Here is a 17,187-nt window from a genome sequence, read left to right on the forward strand (position 1 = left end):
TCATGTTGATAATGTCAAGAATCTACTCGGGTCGATAGGACATGGCTCTCTAGATCCCTTGGTTCAACTGGATCGATCCATTCCTGTTTGTGCTTGAACGAGTACCTGATGACTTCATACAGCCAGAGAGTTCATACGGCCTGACAGTACTCCAGCTTACTCCGGAATATATTCCAGAGCCCTCGATATTAATCCAGGTAGAGCAATTCGCCATGACTGGCCCATAACCATCTCCTGACGGCGTGAACACACGACACGAACCCTAAAGGGAGAAGCGCCTCCAACCGCCAGGATGAAACGCCCGCCGCTTGGCAATGACCTTTGGGTGGAGACTGATAGGTCGATAAAAATACCCAACCACCGGGGCGGGAGACGGAGAGCGTTGAGAGCCGATCGCCGTCTGCAGCAGGAGCAGGAGCAGGAGCCGAAACAGGAAGAGGAAGGAACAGGGTCTCGCACTCCGTACATCTCCAGACTGGCAGGCGCAGACGAGGCCGAAGGGTTGGCCTAAACGGGCAGCCGCGGCGGGTAGACGCAGCAGAACAACAATCGTCGCGTCGCATAAAGGATTCATCATCCTCATCCTTCCCCCTCCCCACTCCTCTCTTTCTCCATCTTCTCTTCTGTCTCCTCTCTCCTCTCCCTCTCATGCCTTCCCTCAATTCATCATGCGTTTTCTAAGCCGTCTTCGCAAACGCTCCAAGAGTCGCTCCCGTGCGGGGAGAAACGGCTCCTCCTTTGATCTCCGCATCGACTCCCATGACCCTCTGCCTCCGTTACCTCCCTCCGGCCCGGACTGTACTAAGAAGCTGCCACCTCCTGTGCTTCGACGCATTTTTGCCGCCGTCTGTCCCCATGCCGTCGATACCAGTTACGATACCTCAGAGGAGTCCATGACCGATGATGGCTGCATGCTTTGTGATATGCGCGACCTCGCCCACTGTGCGTTGGCATGCAAGCGCTGGTTTCCCGAAGCACGCGAATTGCTGTAAGGATTTTCTTCCCTCGGTTCGCCAGGATGGCCCATCTGAGTTAACTGACGCCCTCTCTTCATTCCCGCAGCTACTCCCACGTCCGCATCGACCCTGTCCACTACTGCGAACTCGAAGTCGAACTGGCCGCCAAACGGAAACGGCGCTCCTTCTTCGATCGCAATGGCGACCCCATTGATGCGCCTCAGGTCCGCCTCAACCTCTTCATGCGATCCGTTCGACTCTCCCAGGGACTGGGGAATCTCGTGTTATCGCTCCGCATGCCCTATATGACCCGCGAGGCCAGCAAGGCCGACATCGCTCGCACCGTCTCGGTCCTACCCAATCTACGTTACGTCGACCTCCCCGCAGGCATATACAGTGACGACCAATCCTGTTTGGCTCTGAAGCAAGAGCTCATGGCACGCTGTCCGGATATCCGCCGGATGAGCTACCGTCATGGGGCCGAAGGCACTTTCTCGCAGATTCCCTCCTCGCATCTGTGGGTGAACCTAGAGGTCCTGGAACTCTCGGGCCTCCATATTGAGCCCAACACCCTGCGATTTGGCCTGGGCTCGTTCCCTCGGCTCCGGGATCTAACCTTGAGTGACCTTCCCTGGTTGGACGACCCCTCCTTAGCTCCCTCCCAGTCTCTTCCTCCCTTCCCGGCCGTACAACGGCTCACCCTCCGAGATACCCCTAATGTCACGGCAAGCGGGCTTGCCGGCTATTTCTCGCACTCCTCGCACCGTAATGCCCTGGTGTCTCTGACATTGTCCGCCACGGGTGTCCATCCGGCGACTTTGCATCGAATCCTCGCCGCGACTCCCCGGCTGCGTGCCCTGCTGGTGGTTCAAGAAGTCACGCGGTCTTTCCCCGCCGACAAGGTGCCCCCGCTGGCGTCGAGGTCCCTTGAATTATTCCACTATGAGATCACCTCCGCTTCGGGGTCATATGGGCTTCCTCCCGTCGCTCCCTCATACTACACATACCTAGTGTCTTCCTTGGTGTCCAACACGCTCCCCGCTCTCCGAGACCTTTACGTGCGTGATTCCAACTTCCCGGAGACACTGTTACTCGCGCCCCCGCCGCGCCTTTTTGGCGGCGGCGAGAGCGGACCCCAGCTTGGTGGCGTCCTGACCCAACCGCTTAATGTCTACAGCAAGGGATTGGATGAACTGGAGTGGAACTTTACTCCGTACGAGCCCCCGGCCACGCGCGGCCGCCGAGACAGCACCACGCGGCCCGTGAGCTTGCACGACGCCCAGCTCGGCCGGTCCTGGGGCGGCGATGCCCGGAAGAGTGTATTGGTTGGGAACGGTTTTGGCGGGTTCCTGGCCGTGCCCGTGGAAAATGAACGGCCTCGTAGTAGTGGCGGATGGAGACGCGAGAGCCGTCAGGACCTGTGGCGGTAGGCTGAAAATTCCTGATCGTGGAGGTTTATGAATATGGTGTAATGTCATGATGAATTATATATACCCTGGCCTACATTCAGATAGCAGGCAATTGATTCGGGATATTCTGTCTGATACGATATCAGTCTCTTGTAACTGGTACCTGCACCGGTAGGAGGCAAGGCCGCAGGACATCCAACTCCGCATTTCCTCATCCGACACGGATCTCAAACACCAACATCCCCCGCCGGAGCGTGCAACAGTGACATGATCTGCAGCGCCTTTCCCTTTGGATCCCGTCCAGGGGTTTGGTGAAAGCTTGACGAATTGATTCCCCCGCGCGTGGCGTCTATAAATACCCCCGTTTGCTTACACCACTGTAGCACAAGAATGGCTCAATGGCATCCAATATGAGCAAATATCTGGTCCTCGTCACATCGTTGTCCCTGTTCCACCAGGCCAATGCCCTCGTGAGACCCGACGGCGTTGTATGGCGTCCTGTTCCCTCTCCGCCGGCGTCTAGCTGACCATGACAGGGCCGCCTCCCGGCTTTAGGCTGGAACTCGTGGAATGCGTTTGCCTGCGACATTGACGCGACGAAGATCATCACTGCCGCAAAGCAGGTGGTAAGCCTGGGGCTTAAGGACCTCGGCTACGAATACATCAACAGTGCCATCCCCGCTGAACACCCCCATACCACCAGCCCTATGCACTAACCCGGACCTAGTCGACGATTGCTGGTCCATCAAGACACACCGAGACCCCGACACCAAACGCATCATCCCAGACCCGGCTAAATTCCCCGACGGAATCTCGGGCGTCGCGTCTCAAATCCACGACCTCGGCCTGAAGGTCGGAATCTACAGCAGTATGTCGCTGACCCGGCCATCTCCTCCACCGCAAATCGCTAACCACCACAGGCGCCGGCGAAACAACCTGCGCCGGATACCCGGCCAGCTTGGGGTACGAGAAGATCGACGCGCAGGCCTTCGCAGAATGGGGTATTGACTGTATGTACACCACCCTGTCCCTCCCCGTCCCTCACACACCGTCTTGACTGCGCGCCCCCCATCTAGACCTGAAATACGACAACTGCGGCGTGCCCCAAAACTGGACCGATACGTACACCTACTGCTTGCCCGACGCGTCCAATGGCGCCACCACCTACCCCAATGGCACCTGTCCGGGACTCACGAACCCGGCGCCGCCGGGCTACGACTGGAGCCAGTCCCGCACCGCGCAGCGGTACCGCGCGATGCGTGATGCCCTCCTCCGCGTCAACCGGACGATCCTGTACTCGCTGTGCGACTGGGGCCAGGCTGACGTGAACGCGTGGGGCAACGAGACGGGGAATTCGTGGCGCATGTCGGGCGACATCACGCGTATGCATAGCATGCCCCTCCCCTCCCTGTGCCCCTGGTGAGCATCTACTAAGAGGACATGTGTACATCCAGCGGAGTGGACGCGCATCGCCGAGATTGCCAACGAGAACAGCTTCATGATGAACCACGCCGGGTTCTGGGGCTACCCGGACCCGGACATGCTCGAGGTCGGCAACGGGAATCTGACGCTGGCGGAGAACAGGGCGCATTTTGCGCTGTGGGCGGCGATGAAGGCGCCTCTGATCATCGGGACTCCGGTGAGTGGATGGGCCCCTGTTGCGTTGTTTGCTTTCTGCGTCGTGAAGCTAAGCTGGGGGAGCTGAGATAGCTGGATTCGATCGATGAGGAGCACCTGGCCGTGCTGAAGAATAAGTACTTGCTGGATTTCCACCAGGATCCGCGCGTCGGTCGTCCGGCGTACCCGTATAAATGGGGTTATAATGCCGATTGGACGTTTGATCCTGCCCATCCGGCGGAGTACTGGTCTGGCCCGTCGGCGACGTTGAAGGGGACGCTGGTGCTGATGCTGAATTCTGAGGGGGCGACCAGGACGCGCACGGCGGTCTGGAAGGAGATCCCGGAATTGCAGGGGCGTCGTGCGGGCGGCTACAGGGTTACGGATGCGTGGACGGGGGAGGATATGGGGTGTGTGTCGGAGAAGCTTAGTGTGAAGCTGAGGAGTCATGATGTGGCTGCTTTGGTAGTGGGGGATGCTTGCTAGGTCTGGTTGTTTCTACGCAGGTGTTGTCGATATCTAGTTGGTGAACATGGTGGCCTGCAAGTAGATAGGAAACCTTAGATGGAATAGGAGAGGTAGATATCAGTAAAGTCCTGGGCGATTTACCATCGTTGCTCATCCCGTCTATCAGCCGGCATCCATTCGACCATTCCCATTCCCACGAGGGGAGTCTATACAGGAGGTATAGATATTTCTGCTGTGGATTGTGAGCCTCTGGAGTGGGGTAATTCTCAGATTTTTGGGCTCTACATTAGAGCGATATTCATGCTATAGTACAAGAGATGCAGGATGTATCGATATTTCTAGCCACGAGGATAGCCTTTACCTCGAGGAACGTCTACATTATATGTCCATATTTGTCGCCCTGCGAACTACAAACCAACAAGTGCTTTGAGCAACTCGACTTATTGCTCATACGGCCTTTCGTACAATGACCATGTTTCGCGAAGATCATCACAGGAGTCTCCCACAATCTAATCTTATCTGGCGTATGGTTCGTGAAGTCCAACCCATGATCGCGTTGTATGAACGAACAATTACGATTTCGGAGATCGGTATATCTAGAGAAACGTTAGCCATGAGTGTGGTTTCACCTAACATGATATCATTGCCCCGTTCCAGATATACGGATGCTATTCCCGTCGGCATTTGAATCGGGTTATTGGCCAGCCACATGACGCACCAAGTATGTCACCTGTGGCTTGTCGTACATACGCTGTTTATCTTACGACCTGGGAATGGAAGGTATAGCCATTGAATCGTGAAGCAGACAGAATTGCATATGTCATGGTGATGCTCTGTTATAGTCGATTGTTGTAGACCGCCAAGATATGTACCTAGGTACGGACGGTCTAGACATCATCTAGTGCTACAAATTCTAGAAAAGTAACTGTTCATGCCTTCGCTCAAACGACTGTCTACACCTCATTTACCCCTCAATCTCAGTTGCGATACCCTTTGCCATCCTCCCACTACTTCAAGCTACCCAGACACGGCAGTACCACACGTACCCACCAGCTCACCATGTCCATCAACCGCAACCGATCCCACGAACAACACTTCATGCACACGTCTGGAGAAACAGACCCGGTCTGGGTCCACCAGATGCCCTACAGCAACTACCCACACTACCCGCAGCTAGACCACGACATCGACAACACAGATGTGTGCATCATCGGTTCCGGGGTCGTCGGCATCTCAACGGCATACGAGCTCGTCACGCGCGGTAAGCAAGTCACCATGCTGGAAGCGCGAAACGTCCTCTCCGGCGAATCCGGACGCACAAGCGGGCATCTCTCCAACGCGCTAGACGACGGCTACATCAACATCAAAGAGAAACATGGCCACGAGCACGCCCAATTCGCCGCGGACAGCCACACCTGGGCCATTGACCGCGTGGCCGACATCGTCAAAAAGCTCGCCATCGACTGCGAGTTCCGGTACCTGCCTGCCTACATGATCTCCCAGTTTCCGCGGGACGGGGCCGACACTCTGCGGGACCACGATAGGGATGTGAGCATGCTCCGCTCGGAAGCCAAGCTGGCGCATGAGTTGGGCCTGGACGTGTCGTTCCGGGAGAGATACGCCGTGAAAGGCTGGGATGACCGCGGCCCGGATCAGCGCGATGCGGCCGTTTTCGCGGGCCAAGCCACTTTCCATCCGACCAAGTATCTCCTGGGGGTGTTGGCATGGCTGACCGGGCATCCGAAGTTCGAGTGTTATACGCATGCGCGCATGGCAACTATCGAAGAGGGGCAAAACGGGGTTTATGTCCAGACCGCGGATGGCCATAAGGTGCGCTGTGGCGCGGCCGTAATGGCTACTTGCGTTCCGATCCAGAAGCTGAGCATTATTGCTGAGATGGAGTATATGCGGACGTATTGCATTGCTGTCCGTGTGCCGAAGGGGTCGATCGAGGATTGTCTGCTGTATGATACGGCCGAGGCGTATAAATACGTCCGGCTGACGGCATGCAACGAGGAGGATGACTATCTGATTGTGGGAGGGTGCGACCATAAAGTGGGACAGGAGCAGACAGGTGGTCGATTCGAGGAATTAGAGGCCTGGGTACGCGAACGGTTCCCCCAAGCCGGCACCACCGACTATAGATGGAGCGGGCAGGTCTTTGAGCCGGTGGACTACATGGCATTCATCGGGAAGAATCAGGGTACCAGCAATACCTACACGGTCACTGGAGATAGCGGTAACGGGCTGACTCACGGTGTTCTGGCTGGGAAGCTGATCGCGGATGAGATCGACGGCCGCGAGAATCCCTGGGCTGCGCTGTATAACCCGAGCCGATTGGCGAGTATCACAAAAGCCATGCCCAGCATGCTTAAACATGATCTGCAGATCAACGCCCAGTACAAGCGGTATCTCCAGTCCGATATCAAGGATATTGAGGACCTTGCTGTTGGCACCGGTGGTGTTCTCAACAAAGCCTTCTCTGCTGGTCCTGTCGCGGTGTACAAGGACGAAGCCGGAAAGGCGCATCAGCTCAGCGCAGTATGCCCTCATATGAAGGGTATGCTGACATGGAATGATACCGAGAAGAGCTGGGATTGTCCTGTCCACGGGAGTCGTTTCAGCTGCGACGGGGTGTGCATTGAAGGGCCAGCGAAGTCAAATTTGGAGCCAGTAAAATGATTTTTCGCCAGTGATGCAGGAAAGGCAGGAGGCTAGTTAGTTTACTACTTATGAACTAAGCATATGCATTTGGTATTTTCTCGTCGAGACCATCTAGTCCCGGCCAAAGAAAAGTAGAGGAAAACAGATAAGATAACGAAGAGTACATTGACAGATGGGCCCAATGCACGAGCAAACATGAAAGTTAATGGCAGGCCTGTAAGGTATATGATCTCATACATCGGGCAGCTCCATAGAGCTCTTGTTGCCAACGATCCCCTTATGTTCATAACTGAATTGCATACATCCACACACAAATATGTGTGCGTGCAAGTAGACTTGCACATCGAAGTCAGAAATCTCAATCTCTTGTCCAGACGGGCACTCATGAGGAGCTCTACATGTCATCTGGGTGGGCCATCGGTTAGCATGATATACTGGAATACGTCATAGTAGTGCCACAGTCCACAAGCCCCATATGTGAATTCTAATTTGAACTATGGATGTTAGCGATGTTGTCCTTTTCAACATTATCCAGCATTAGTGAGATTGACGTAAATGTAACGAAGCAGAAGTCAATGTTTAGAGAATATTATGCCCAATGCTTCTCTAGAAGCCTCAGGTAGTCTACCGCCATGACTGCGCTTGAGGATGTCGCCAAAGACATCTCAAACATCAGCTAGATCGGCCACTTTATAAACAGGATAATGCTCATTGAGAGGATCTTTCAGAGTGACGGGTACGACAAAATATTATGAATAAAATTAGAAGTAGAAAGGAAAAATAACAAAATAATTTAGCCTACGCAACAAAGTCAATGACAAAAGCTATATTGTATCTAGGTTCATATGTAGGTATTTTGGCCTGTCGATAGTAGAGCTAATAGTTAGAGTGCTGTATCTAGCACAGCATAATATCATGCCCCAGCCTCACTAAATCTTCTACAGATCACTAAATCGGCTGATTTCATTCTCGGCCTGGAGATAGTAGAACACTATTGATCCCGATAAGATAACCCAATCATCACATATCACAATCTCGGCAATATATGCACAAAATACTAGCGTCTCAGTTACACCGCACATCGGGATCTCGATCTTACCTCCCCTCCCGCCTCCTGCGTACTGCGTACAACCTTCGGTGTCGAGACCCTTCCTCGACTCTGATAGACCGCGAAGATCGCATCAGTAGAGCGCTGCCGAATTTCCCGGGCGGAGACGGCTGAGCAAGTCAGATAAACACCAAGTCACCGTGCAGATCCTTGGCCTGGGCAATGTGATGAGTCGATTCCTCCGGTAGTCGGTGAACCAGTCGCGGGTGGCAAGGATGGGCTGGCCAGATGGACGGGGATCGGCATCTCACATGCCGGGCTAGCCCGCATAGTCTGCCCAACTATCGGGTAACTAGTGAGGGCTATCTACATCTCCTCGGAGCAAGGATAGGAACAAGTAATGGTAAATAAGAATAATATTGTACTGCGTATATCCTGTATATGCTATATATTCATCATCGTAGATCATCATGGCAGCAGATTGCCGGTCAATCCGTTGTCCCGGTGGGACCAATGCAAAGTGGAGAATAGTAAAGAAGAGAAGAGATGCCCAAACGCTCGGGCACTGTAAATGCGAATGATCTAGAACACTGCTCGGAGCGAGGCCAGCACACCCAAGCGACCAAAATTTTGAGATCCAAACGCCACACCCGCTGGAAATAAGCCGAAGAGGAGATAACAGACGAAAAGGGTATCATAAGGATTATGCTACAACGATAAGCAATCCACAAGGCGATCAGTACGCTGGAATAGCACCGATAATTTGTCCTTGCGTCTCGTTGTAGTACCCTTTCTCGATTTCGGCGTCAGACAGCGAGATCGTCGTGGTCTGGGGCTGCTTTTCGGAGAAAGCGTCCAGCATGGGTTGGGGCGGCGAGGGAGGCATGGAGTCGTCCTCTGAGTCCTCGTCGGAGTCAGAGGCCAGCTCGGGAGGGGACTGTCGAGATGGAGAGCGGGTCAAAGCCAGTTCCTCGGTGTCATCGAGGTCGTCGTATTCAAAGTCGGAATCCGAGTCCGAGTCATAGTCCTCTTCGACTTCCCTCTCGTGAACAAAGGCGACGGGCGACGGGGCCCGTCGCCGACTGGGGGTGTGTGCGATGGGCTCAAACTCGTCTTCTGCTTCAAGGTCCGAGTCATCGCTGGAGTCGGAGTCCGTATCCGACACATCCTCCGGGTCCCAGTCGTCCTCGGGGTCCTCCACAATGGTCTCGGCCCACTGGATGTGACGATCGGGAGAGTGGGAGGCCTTGGTGACGCCGCTGACCGTCTGGTTGAACCATCGTTCTTGCTCCTGTTCGGCGTCGGCGAGGTCGAGCATCAGGGAGTCGAGGAGGTTGGCGTGGCCAACCAGTAGACGGAGATCATGATCCGCGCGGGAAGCCTCGCGGGTGAGCTTCTTGCGGGCGGTGTGGGCGAGGTAGTAGGTTTGAGTGATGCTCATCTTCTTCTGTTGGCGACGACGAGCGAGGGAGGAGAAGTAATCGGAGGGGGAGAGAGAGGTAGATGTAGGAGAGGCAGAAGAGGAGGTGGAGGAGGAGGAGGTGGATAGAGAGGAAGAGAGAGCCATGGTGATGTGCTTATGAGCTCAGTCGAGTGTGACTCGTTCGCTGGTGACTCAGTCCAATCTCTTTTGGCGGTCGGCGGGTCATCCAATCAGCGGTGGCCGACGGGGGAGGCGGTCAATCGATAGTGTTTCTTATCTGTCCGCGACGGTCCGGGTGAGGCGAGGGCTATTGGCACTATTGCGGTAGCTAGTGGATGTGATAGAGGGATGTCTGCAGCGTGGATGTATAGACAGATGTTGGGTATCAGAAGTAGTAGAAAAGCCAGTGGGCAAAGAGGAGCTGATATATCCACCTGCGGATCTTCTAGGCTGACTCTTTCTTCGTCTTGTGCAAAATTCTGACAAACCCACTTAACTCCGCTCGGATCCCGGAGACAGCGAGGTGACAGACTCCCGTGGATCGCCCAACCGCTCCAGGCCCACAAGGCACCGACTCCGCTCACCGCCCCTCTGCTTCGCCAATGAACGGGCGTCGTTCCGCGCGATGACCAATCGGACTGCCGTTAGCTCCGACTACAGGATCTTCTTCCTCCTTCTTATGCATCGTCCTCGGCGACTGGAAGGTTCCAGTTCCAGTGTCCTCCTCTCTCCCGTCGGATGGTTCTGGCCGACAGTCCAGCATGACTGAGCTCTGGACATGATTTCCAAGCACAACTCGGGATCTGGCATCCATCTTGATGATAAATATCATCCATGACGCGATCAACTCATCCAAGAACACACCCAAGGTTCGCATAGATCGATCTCAGACATCTCGTATTCTTATTTCCTTATTTCCATCCTCCCATTTGGGTAACTGGAGATGGACCCTGCCTTCGGGCTTTATCCGAATCCCACTGACATCTCCGTAATCCCCCTTGACTCCTCCAAATTCCTGATCAGGCAACGGGTTCGTTATACGAGCTCCTACCCGACGATGCGGCTTCTTGCCAAAAGCCATGTAAGCAAAAGACCATGGATGAATCCCGGCCAGAGACAATCCACCACATCAGCCGCATAGTCCACTTCACCGCCATCCTCATTCTTGGCATGTTTCTGCCTCCTACGCCAAGAAGGTGATCCCCCTGGCTGTGCCGCCAACGCGCAAGCAATCTTTTAGGCCCCCGGATTTTGTACGCCAAACGCGAATACGATTGTCCTCACTCTCCAGGGCACCGCCTCTCATTCACCCCGCACAAAACCTCACAATCCAACGATCATAATAGCATAACCAAGCTGCCTCCTATCGTCCCTTGGAACGACTGCTGATTACAATCGCTTGGTAAGCATCCGTTGTGCGGTCGATAGAGGTCCCGTCCATGTCAGACCAAAGTCTAGAATTGTGCAAATATAGTATCATCAGACGACTCATCCCCAATCTGCGGCGCTGTCCCCCATCACGATAAGACGGACAACGATGACGTCATGACTAATCATCCCGATCTTACAAACAAACATCTGCCAGATGAAGTCAATTACTCAGGCCTGGGCCATAATGCGATTGTATGACCATAGACGAGTTTCGGCCGGGCATATCTGAATCATTCTGACATACCCCTTCTACAATACCAGACCAAAACGGACTCGGAGTAACCGCACAGACCGAGTGGCAGGCATAATTACATAACGTTATGCTGTGCTTCCAAAATCTACCTCGGCCATTTGGCATCGGTGTCGGGGTCTTTGTCGCCGACATCCCGACATCATCTCTTGTTCCGTGGATCGGGCCTTTAAACCGAGGTCAGTTTGACTCACCCGTCTCCCATCACGAACTATTATCAATTGGTTCAAAATTTTTTTTCGACGGGTCATGGCATCCCGATTTCCGGTGAATCATAGTGGATTCATGCTATGTGAACAGGTGGATCACTTCCGATATCCGTTGATCTACTTCACTACACTGTACTAGCATTTATGCAGTTTGACAGCATCTGTATCTTTTGGATCTTGTGTCTTGCCACTGTGTGCTCGGTTGAAGGTACTCCGAATATCAGATTCTCCCTTGGGAGTATCCATGGGAGCCTTTAATTCGTAATAATCATCAGAAGGTCCATTGTCGGTTATCTCAATGGCGGTATATCGATCCTTCTGTGAGCGGTCACAGCTCAAAGACATCTACGCTGAAGACTCAGCATCGAGTTGGGAAAGCCCTCCAACTACTCCGTACCGAGTAAACCCTCTGGACCCTTGTACCTGCATAGACTACACCGCAATCGGTAGTGCAATATATTGCATTCCCATTTAGATTGGCAAGGAATGCGATAGTGGGGCAACTACATCAAAACCGGCGATATACTACCTGTGGATATCACGATCAGCCTGTCATCGCAGCCCTCACCGGAATGCTTCAAATTGAAATGTCCACACGACGGACAAACAGCGACAAAAGAATGTCCCTTGATACTTGATTCCCCATTATTTGACTCCAACGCCGTCCCTTAATAGCAATGCCATCCTCGCTCTTCGTCGCGTCTCTTCGACGTCCAACTGTCGCGACTATCCCTGTTGTCTGTTATATGTAGTGGCACAACCAATCCACTTTCCCACACACCAGCCCAAGATGCTCCTCCATAAACTCACCACAAGCCTAATCCTCATGTGCACGACAATTCTCCCCGCGTCAGCCTCGGACGCACCCGTCATCCGCTCGCACGAAGACCGCCTCAACGCCGTGATAAACGACCTAACCCTCCTAACGACGGACTACCTCTTCCTGCACGAGGCCATCAAGGAATTCCGGGGCCAGGCCTTCGCCTTCAACACCATCGACACCTACGAGCGCATGGTGGAAGCCCACCTGCGAGACTCCATCAGCGATGCGGCCGCATGTCCCTCCCTGGACGACGACGAAAGCCGACGGGTCATGGACGCGCTCGCCAAACCACACCCGGATTTCCTACAGGAGCTGCTTGACAGCATCACGGCAAGGGTGAGTGTGCCGCCGTCCGTTCCATCACCGCGGCTAATGTAGAGTAGAAACCCCAGTTCGACCACATCAACAAGGCCGACGAGGTCCTCAAGTGGCTGCAAAACCTGTACGGCCTGTCGAATCAGCTCCCGCTCGCGCTGGAGGAGAAGGTTGGTGCGGCTGATGCGGAGGAAATCGAGGGCGAGAGATTGTGGCGGAATGAACTGTTCGAGTATCACATCGCAATGTATAGTATGTAATCGCGGTGGCATCGGGGGTACATCCTACATATGCGCGGGCGCTGATGCAGGTGTTTCTTGAGTCGATGGACTAATCGACTCCTAATATATTGTTGGCCTATAAAAGAGAAGGAGCTGTGCACGGGTAGAATATATATACTCCGTATGCCATGCCAGGAACCCAATTAACAACAGCTTAGCCCAACATAAACACTAAAGCAGTCTATCCACTTCCCCAGCCTCGTGCGAGAATAGGTGACTGATATTCGACGTCCGCCGCTTCAGCCACCGCTTCCACCACCACTCCCCCTGCGCATCCTCCTGCTTCTCGCACGGCAACAAAATAGCATGATCCAGTGCATGCGGCAGGCCACGGTGGCGCCCGCGCACCTCCATCGCAATGACAATCACCTTCGACACCCAGCCAAACTGCGCACACAGACTCGTCTCTGTCGCCGGATATCCCAGCGAAAGGCCCACAGTGCCGTATCCCGAGACGATCTCGAACAGGATCGGGAAGAGGGAAAACGCCCGGTCGTCGGGACGCTCCTGCAGCCGCTTGCCCTCTGCCACCGCAACGACGAAGAACCCCAGCATCACGTACCACAGGTCGAAGCCCAGTTGGTGCTGCATGTGTGACACCAGGCCCTGCTGCGCGTGCGGCATCGTCGAGGCAGCGTCGGCGTCGGCGTCATCGTCGTCGGCGTGGTCGTTGTCGTAGATCCCAAGGCTCTTCTCCTCGTACACGTTTGTCTTCCGCATGACGATCGCGATCGGGAAGGCGGAGATGTACATCATGACCAGGAAGGATACTTGGATCGCTGGGTGGAGCTTGCTGAGCCCGGTGATGGTGAAGCCGGCGGTGCGGGTGGAGGCGATTTGGAAGAGACCGTTGACGAATTTCATCCCCGGAGACATGGCGGGGTCGAGCTGCGCGGCCTGTTGTGATTGGGTGGGGTTAAATGGCGAAGTATGGTATTGGTTTGTTGGATGGCTTACCTCTTGGAGGGCGTAGAAGATGATAAGATCGATTGCGTTGAGGAGGAGGAGCACGGCGGCCAGTCTCCACGTGTCAGCGCGTGGGAAGAGGAGCGTGAAGCATCGACGCGGGTGCTCGAGGAGGTACTGGAGCTCTTCATCTAGGGGGGTGCCGTAGGATGCGAATTTGGATAGTGTCCAGATGATCAGGCGCAGCATACAAGGGAATCCGGTGTTTCCCATAACGATGAAGAAGGTCATCATGAGAAGCGGGAAGGGCGCATATCGGAAAGACGCCATCGAGTCGGGGGACAGGGTGTATCCCAGGTCGTTGAAAGCGGACCCCGAGGTGAAGGCAGCCCACCAGAACTTGTTAACTTGGATGTCCGCGAGGGTCGAGTGATACTGCGGACTCAGCGAGATCCAAAGCATGAACATCAGCATGCCCAGGATATGGAAGGCGAGGAAATACGAAACCAGGATGATCATCAAAGTTTTAAGAGCCCGGTACTCGATCCCACCGAGCTCTTCCTTCTGCGCTTCATCCCACTGGGAGTAGCTGGCGATGGATGACTGCCACATAAGAGGCGGCAGACTGGGCATCGTGCTCCCGTAAATATCGTGCGAATTTCTCGTTCGTGTGCTCGAAATAGACGAGCGACGCTGACCGGTAACGGGATAGGAAGAGTATGTGTGTCTTCTGGTCTTTGAGACATGGTCCTCATTAGCGTCGTCGAAGGTGATGTGTGGACTTGTGGCGCCGTTCGCTGGCTTCCACTCCGGACTGTTGACCAGGGGCAGCCTCTCCTGGTCCTCGGGGTCGCTGAATAAAGGATACTCGTAGCCGTCCCTGTTTTGGGAATCGGGAACATGTCTCGTCAAACCGACCAGCGTCGGGGACTCGGAGTCAAACAGATGTTGGTTCCATCGACCACGCTCTGCGTGACATAACGCCTTGGCCTCATGGATGGCGCGTTTGAATCTGCGCCGAAACCAGTACAGACGGATCAAGACAAGAAGCGAATGAAGGAACACGACATTCGTCACCATAGGAACGATCCATAGTGTGATCTGCTGGACCAGATGCAGCCCGTTGAGGTCGACGGGGTTGAGTCCGCTCTGCGTTGCCGCTCCGGAAGCAAGGATCAATGCATCGATATAGGAGATTCCGCCAGGAATGTAGAGAATCAAGGAGGCCAGTAAAATCCAGAAGACGATATAGAAATAATGGTGGCGAAGCCGCAGGGGAGAGGTCTCGACCTGTGGCTCACGGTTGGGGGGCATAAGTGGACGGGCAGATTCCTGTCTGGCTTGAATAGCCGGCCTGAAGATTTCAAAGCGCGCGGGATGTTAGGAAGAAGAGCTAGAGGGACATCATGGTGGTTGAAATAGCTGGGAGGGAGTGAGTTTAGGAAACGGGATTGGTTGGAAGTTGGGAATAAATGCCTCGCTTATGATATCGCGATGTATTCGGGCTTCTGTCTTGAAAATAGTATATTGAGAGAACAACAACAAAAGTTATATTCGCTCAAGTGCAATTCTAGACATGTCTGTACCTGGTTCTGCCGATTTATAATCTACTAAATTCAGGTCTTCCAGACATAACCACTTTGACTGACGAGAGTGATGAGGCAACGAACCAAACGATCGAATGGCCGGGATTAATCGCTCAGGAACCACTGTTTAGTCCGCCGCCACCAGATCTGATCAACCCTAATCTGTGAACCAGTTGGATAGAAGACAGGATTTGTAGTAGTATGCATAGTAAAGGCACCAGGTTCGGTACTAGGTTTAATTCATCTAAAAATATTGGCAACCTAGAATCTTTCGAGTATTCAGGATACGATCTTTTAGATCCCTTTGGAATAAGTCGAAAATAGGGCTTTAGGATTATGGTTTGAGCATCTCGAAGGCTGGAGACTAGGGCATCTGGCCGGCTTCAGTGCTACGACTTAGGTATCGAGATTTAATCGACATTATAAAATATACGATCACCTATATGATCACCCACCCCTTCCCCCCGCCTTCTCAGCGTGGAACAATGGCCTATCAAACTTAATAAACCTGAAAGCGATATAAGAACGGAATCGGATGAGGAGTATCGACTCTTGATACTATAACGGAATGCCAACGTATAAACATGATATGAGCGTTATCTAAATGGCTCCAATAGCGAAGACAGACAATGCGCAATTTAAAAATATAGCCATGTTGACAATAATACTACGACTGAGGTTTTTGTTATTTGACCATCTTTCTCACTTTACCATCCGCGCTACACGGGCGTTAAGAACCGTCAACCTCAAAGATTTCTCATTGTAATTACAAACCAAAAGTCTACTCTAATCATCCTGCTCAGGACACTAGACGAGACATGTTTAGCTGGCATCATCGTAGAAAAATACCGCATCTAACGAAAATCGCCGCAGTCACCTTGATCCACTACCATCTAGGCCATTCAATCAAATCAAATGGCTCTCTTTCCTGAATAGTAAAGTGTGAGAACGCTTCTGTTGTTCCCAGATCCTCCGAGTTGCTCCGAGCAGACCCTTGGGGCTGACTAGTCAAGCCTTCCGCTCCCTCTTGACAAGCGTCGCCCAAGACCTGAGCCCCTCCCGAGACAACGCCGCCAAGCCATGGCACGAAGACTTTCTTTGATGGCGTCTCCGCCGTTGGTCTTACGCTTGACACGATAGCGGAATGTCCGATTCCTTTCCTCCGAGGCCCACGGGGAGGAAGCTTATCAGCTTGTATTGGAAAAGCGACTCGGACATACTCCTTCTTGTGTGCTCGTAGGCCGCTGCATCTAGGTCTAATTGGATCAGGACCCGCCTTGTTGTTCTCGGCAGAAGTTGTCAGCGCGCTTGCCATGAATCAATCCAACAGCTGGCCAGACGTTGGTTAAGTACCTAGTTTGGAACCTTCGTTTTCTGAAGACAGTCTGCCATTTTCGACCCGGACCTCTCATTTACGACAACACCGTGGTGAAGGGATTATCACGCGTAATATAGATTAACAAGAGACGTACTGCAGTGCGTAGGGACCGCTTGTCCTGTCGCACAGTGGCAATTTCCCTCCGCCTGAGGAGCTTTTGTGCGAACCCCTGTAACGCTTATGCGCTCGTCGCGTGAACTTCCTTTTCTCAATGCGAGCCCCCACGGTCTAGGACGAAACTGGGATGTGTGGCGTGTCTCGGCATAACTTCGACCGGAGATAATGAGGCCTTGAGCGGCAACCATCCGCTGTGGGCTTATCCTTATGGGTGCCGCATGGACAACCACGCCATGCTTAGGCCCTTGGCGGCATCTTGGCTCTACGAGATTCGCGGGGAATGACGGCACGCAGCCTGGGGTGCGT

General features: G+C 53.7%; 5 protein-coding genes across 5 annotated transcripts; 3 read left to right on the plus strand and 2 right to left on the minus strand.

The window, feature by feature from the left end:
• Nucleotides 1-668: 668 nt before the first annotated feature.
• Nucleotides 669-4,468, plus strand: BDV59DRAFT_193956 (F-box domain protein; the record flags this gene model as incomplete). Its single annotated transcript, XM_073692319.1, has 6 exons — nucleotides 669-988; nucleotides 1,063-2,382; nucleotides 3,010-3,233; nucleotides 3,442-3,689; nucleotides 3,825-4,004; nucleotides 4,076-4,468. The coding sequence occupies 6 exons, from the start codon at nucleotides 669-671 to the stop codon at nucleotides 4,466-4,468; spliced, it is 2,685 nt and encodes an 894-aa protein (XP_073546851.1).
• Nucleotides 4,469-5,293: 825 nt separating this feature from the next.
• BDV59DRAFT_208760 (FAD-dependent oxidoreductase) lies at nucleotides 5,294-7,132 on the plus strand (the record flags this gene model as incomplete). The annotated part of the gene is made up of 1 exon (XM_073695269.1): nucleotides 5,294-7,132. Exon 1 carries the CDS (start codon nucleotides 5,510-5,512, stop codon nucleotides 7,130-7,132), a length of 1,623 nt encoding a protein of 540 aa, XP_073546852.1. The 5' UTR covers nucleotides 5,294-5,509.
• Nucleotides 7,133-8,569: 1,437 nt separating this feature from the next.
• On the minus strand, nucleotides 8,570-10,067 carry BDV59DRAFT_180833 (uncharacterized protein). Its single transcript, XM_073690127.1, has one exon. It carries the CDS (start codon nucleotides 9,727-9,729, stop codon nucleotides 8,899-8,901), a length of 831 nt encoding a protein of 276 aa, XP_073546853.1. The 5' UTR covers nucleotides 9,730-10,067; the 3' UTR covers nucleotides 8,570-8,898.
• A 1,976-nt stretch (nucleotides 10,068-12,043) lies between these two features.
• BDV59DRAFT_57606 (cell wall mannoprotein 1 family protein) lies at nucleotides 12,044-12,969 on the plus strand. Its single transcript, XM_073696672.1, has 2 exons — nucleotides 12,044-12,634; nucleotides 12,682-12,969. Exons 1-2 carry the CDS (start codon nucleotides 12,266-12,268, stop codon nucleotides 12,871-12,873), a joined length of 561 nt encoding a protein of 186 aa, XP_073546854.1. The 5' UTR covers nucleotides 12,044-12,265; the 3' UTR covers nucleotides 12,874-12,969.
• Nucleotides 12,358-15,225, minus strand: BDV59DRAFT_180840 (cation transport protein-domain-containing protein). Its single transcript, XM_073690128.1, has 3 exons — nucleotides 13,852-15,225; nucleotides 12,682-13,791; nucleotides 12,358-12,634 (listed from the first exon to the last, which is right to left on the minus strand). Exons 1-2 carry the CDS (start codon nucleotides 15,112-15,114, stop codon nucleotides 13,066-13,068), a joined length of 1,989 nt encoding a protein of 662 aa, XP_073546855.1. The 5' UTR covers nucleotides 15,115-15,225; the 3' UTR covers nucleotides 12,358-12,634; nucleotides 12,682-13,065.
• Nucleotides 15,226-17,187: the final 1,962 nt, after the last annotated feature.

Source organism: Aspergillus ambiguus (assembly GCF_047715705.1).
Source record: "Aspergillus ambiguus strain CBS 117.58 unplaced genomic scaffold BDV59scaffold_21, whole genome shotgun sequence".
NCBI lineage: Eukaryota > Fungi > Ascomycota > Eurotiomycetes > Eurotiales > Aspergillaceae > Aspergillus > Aspergillus ambiguus.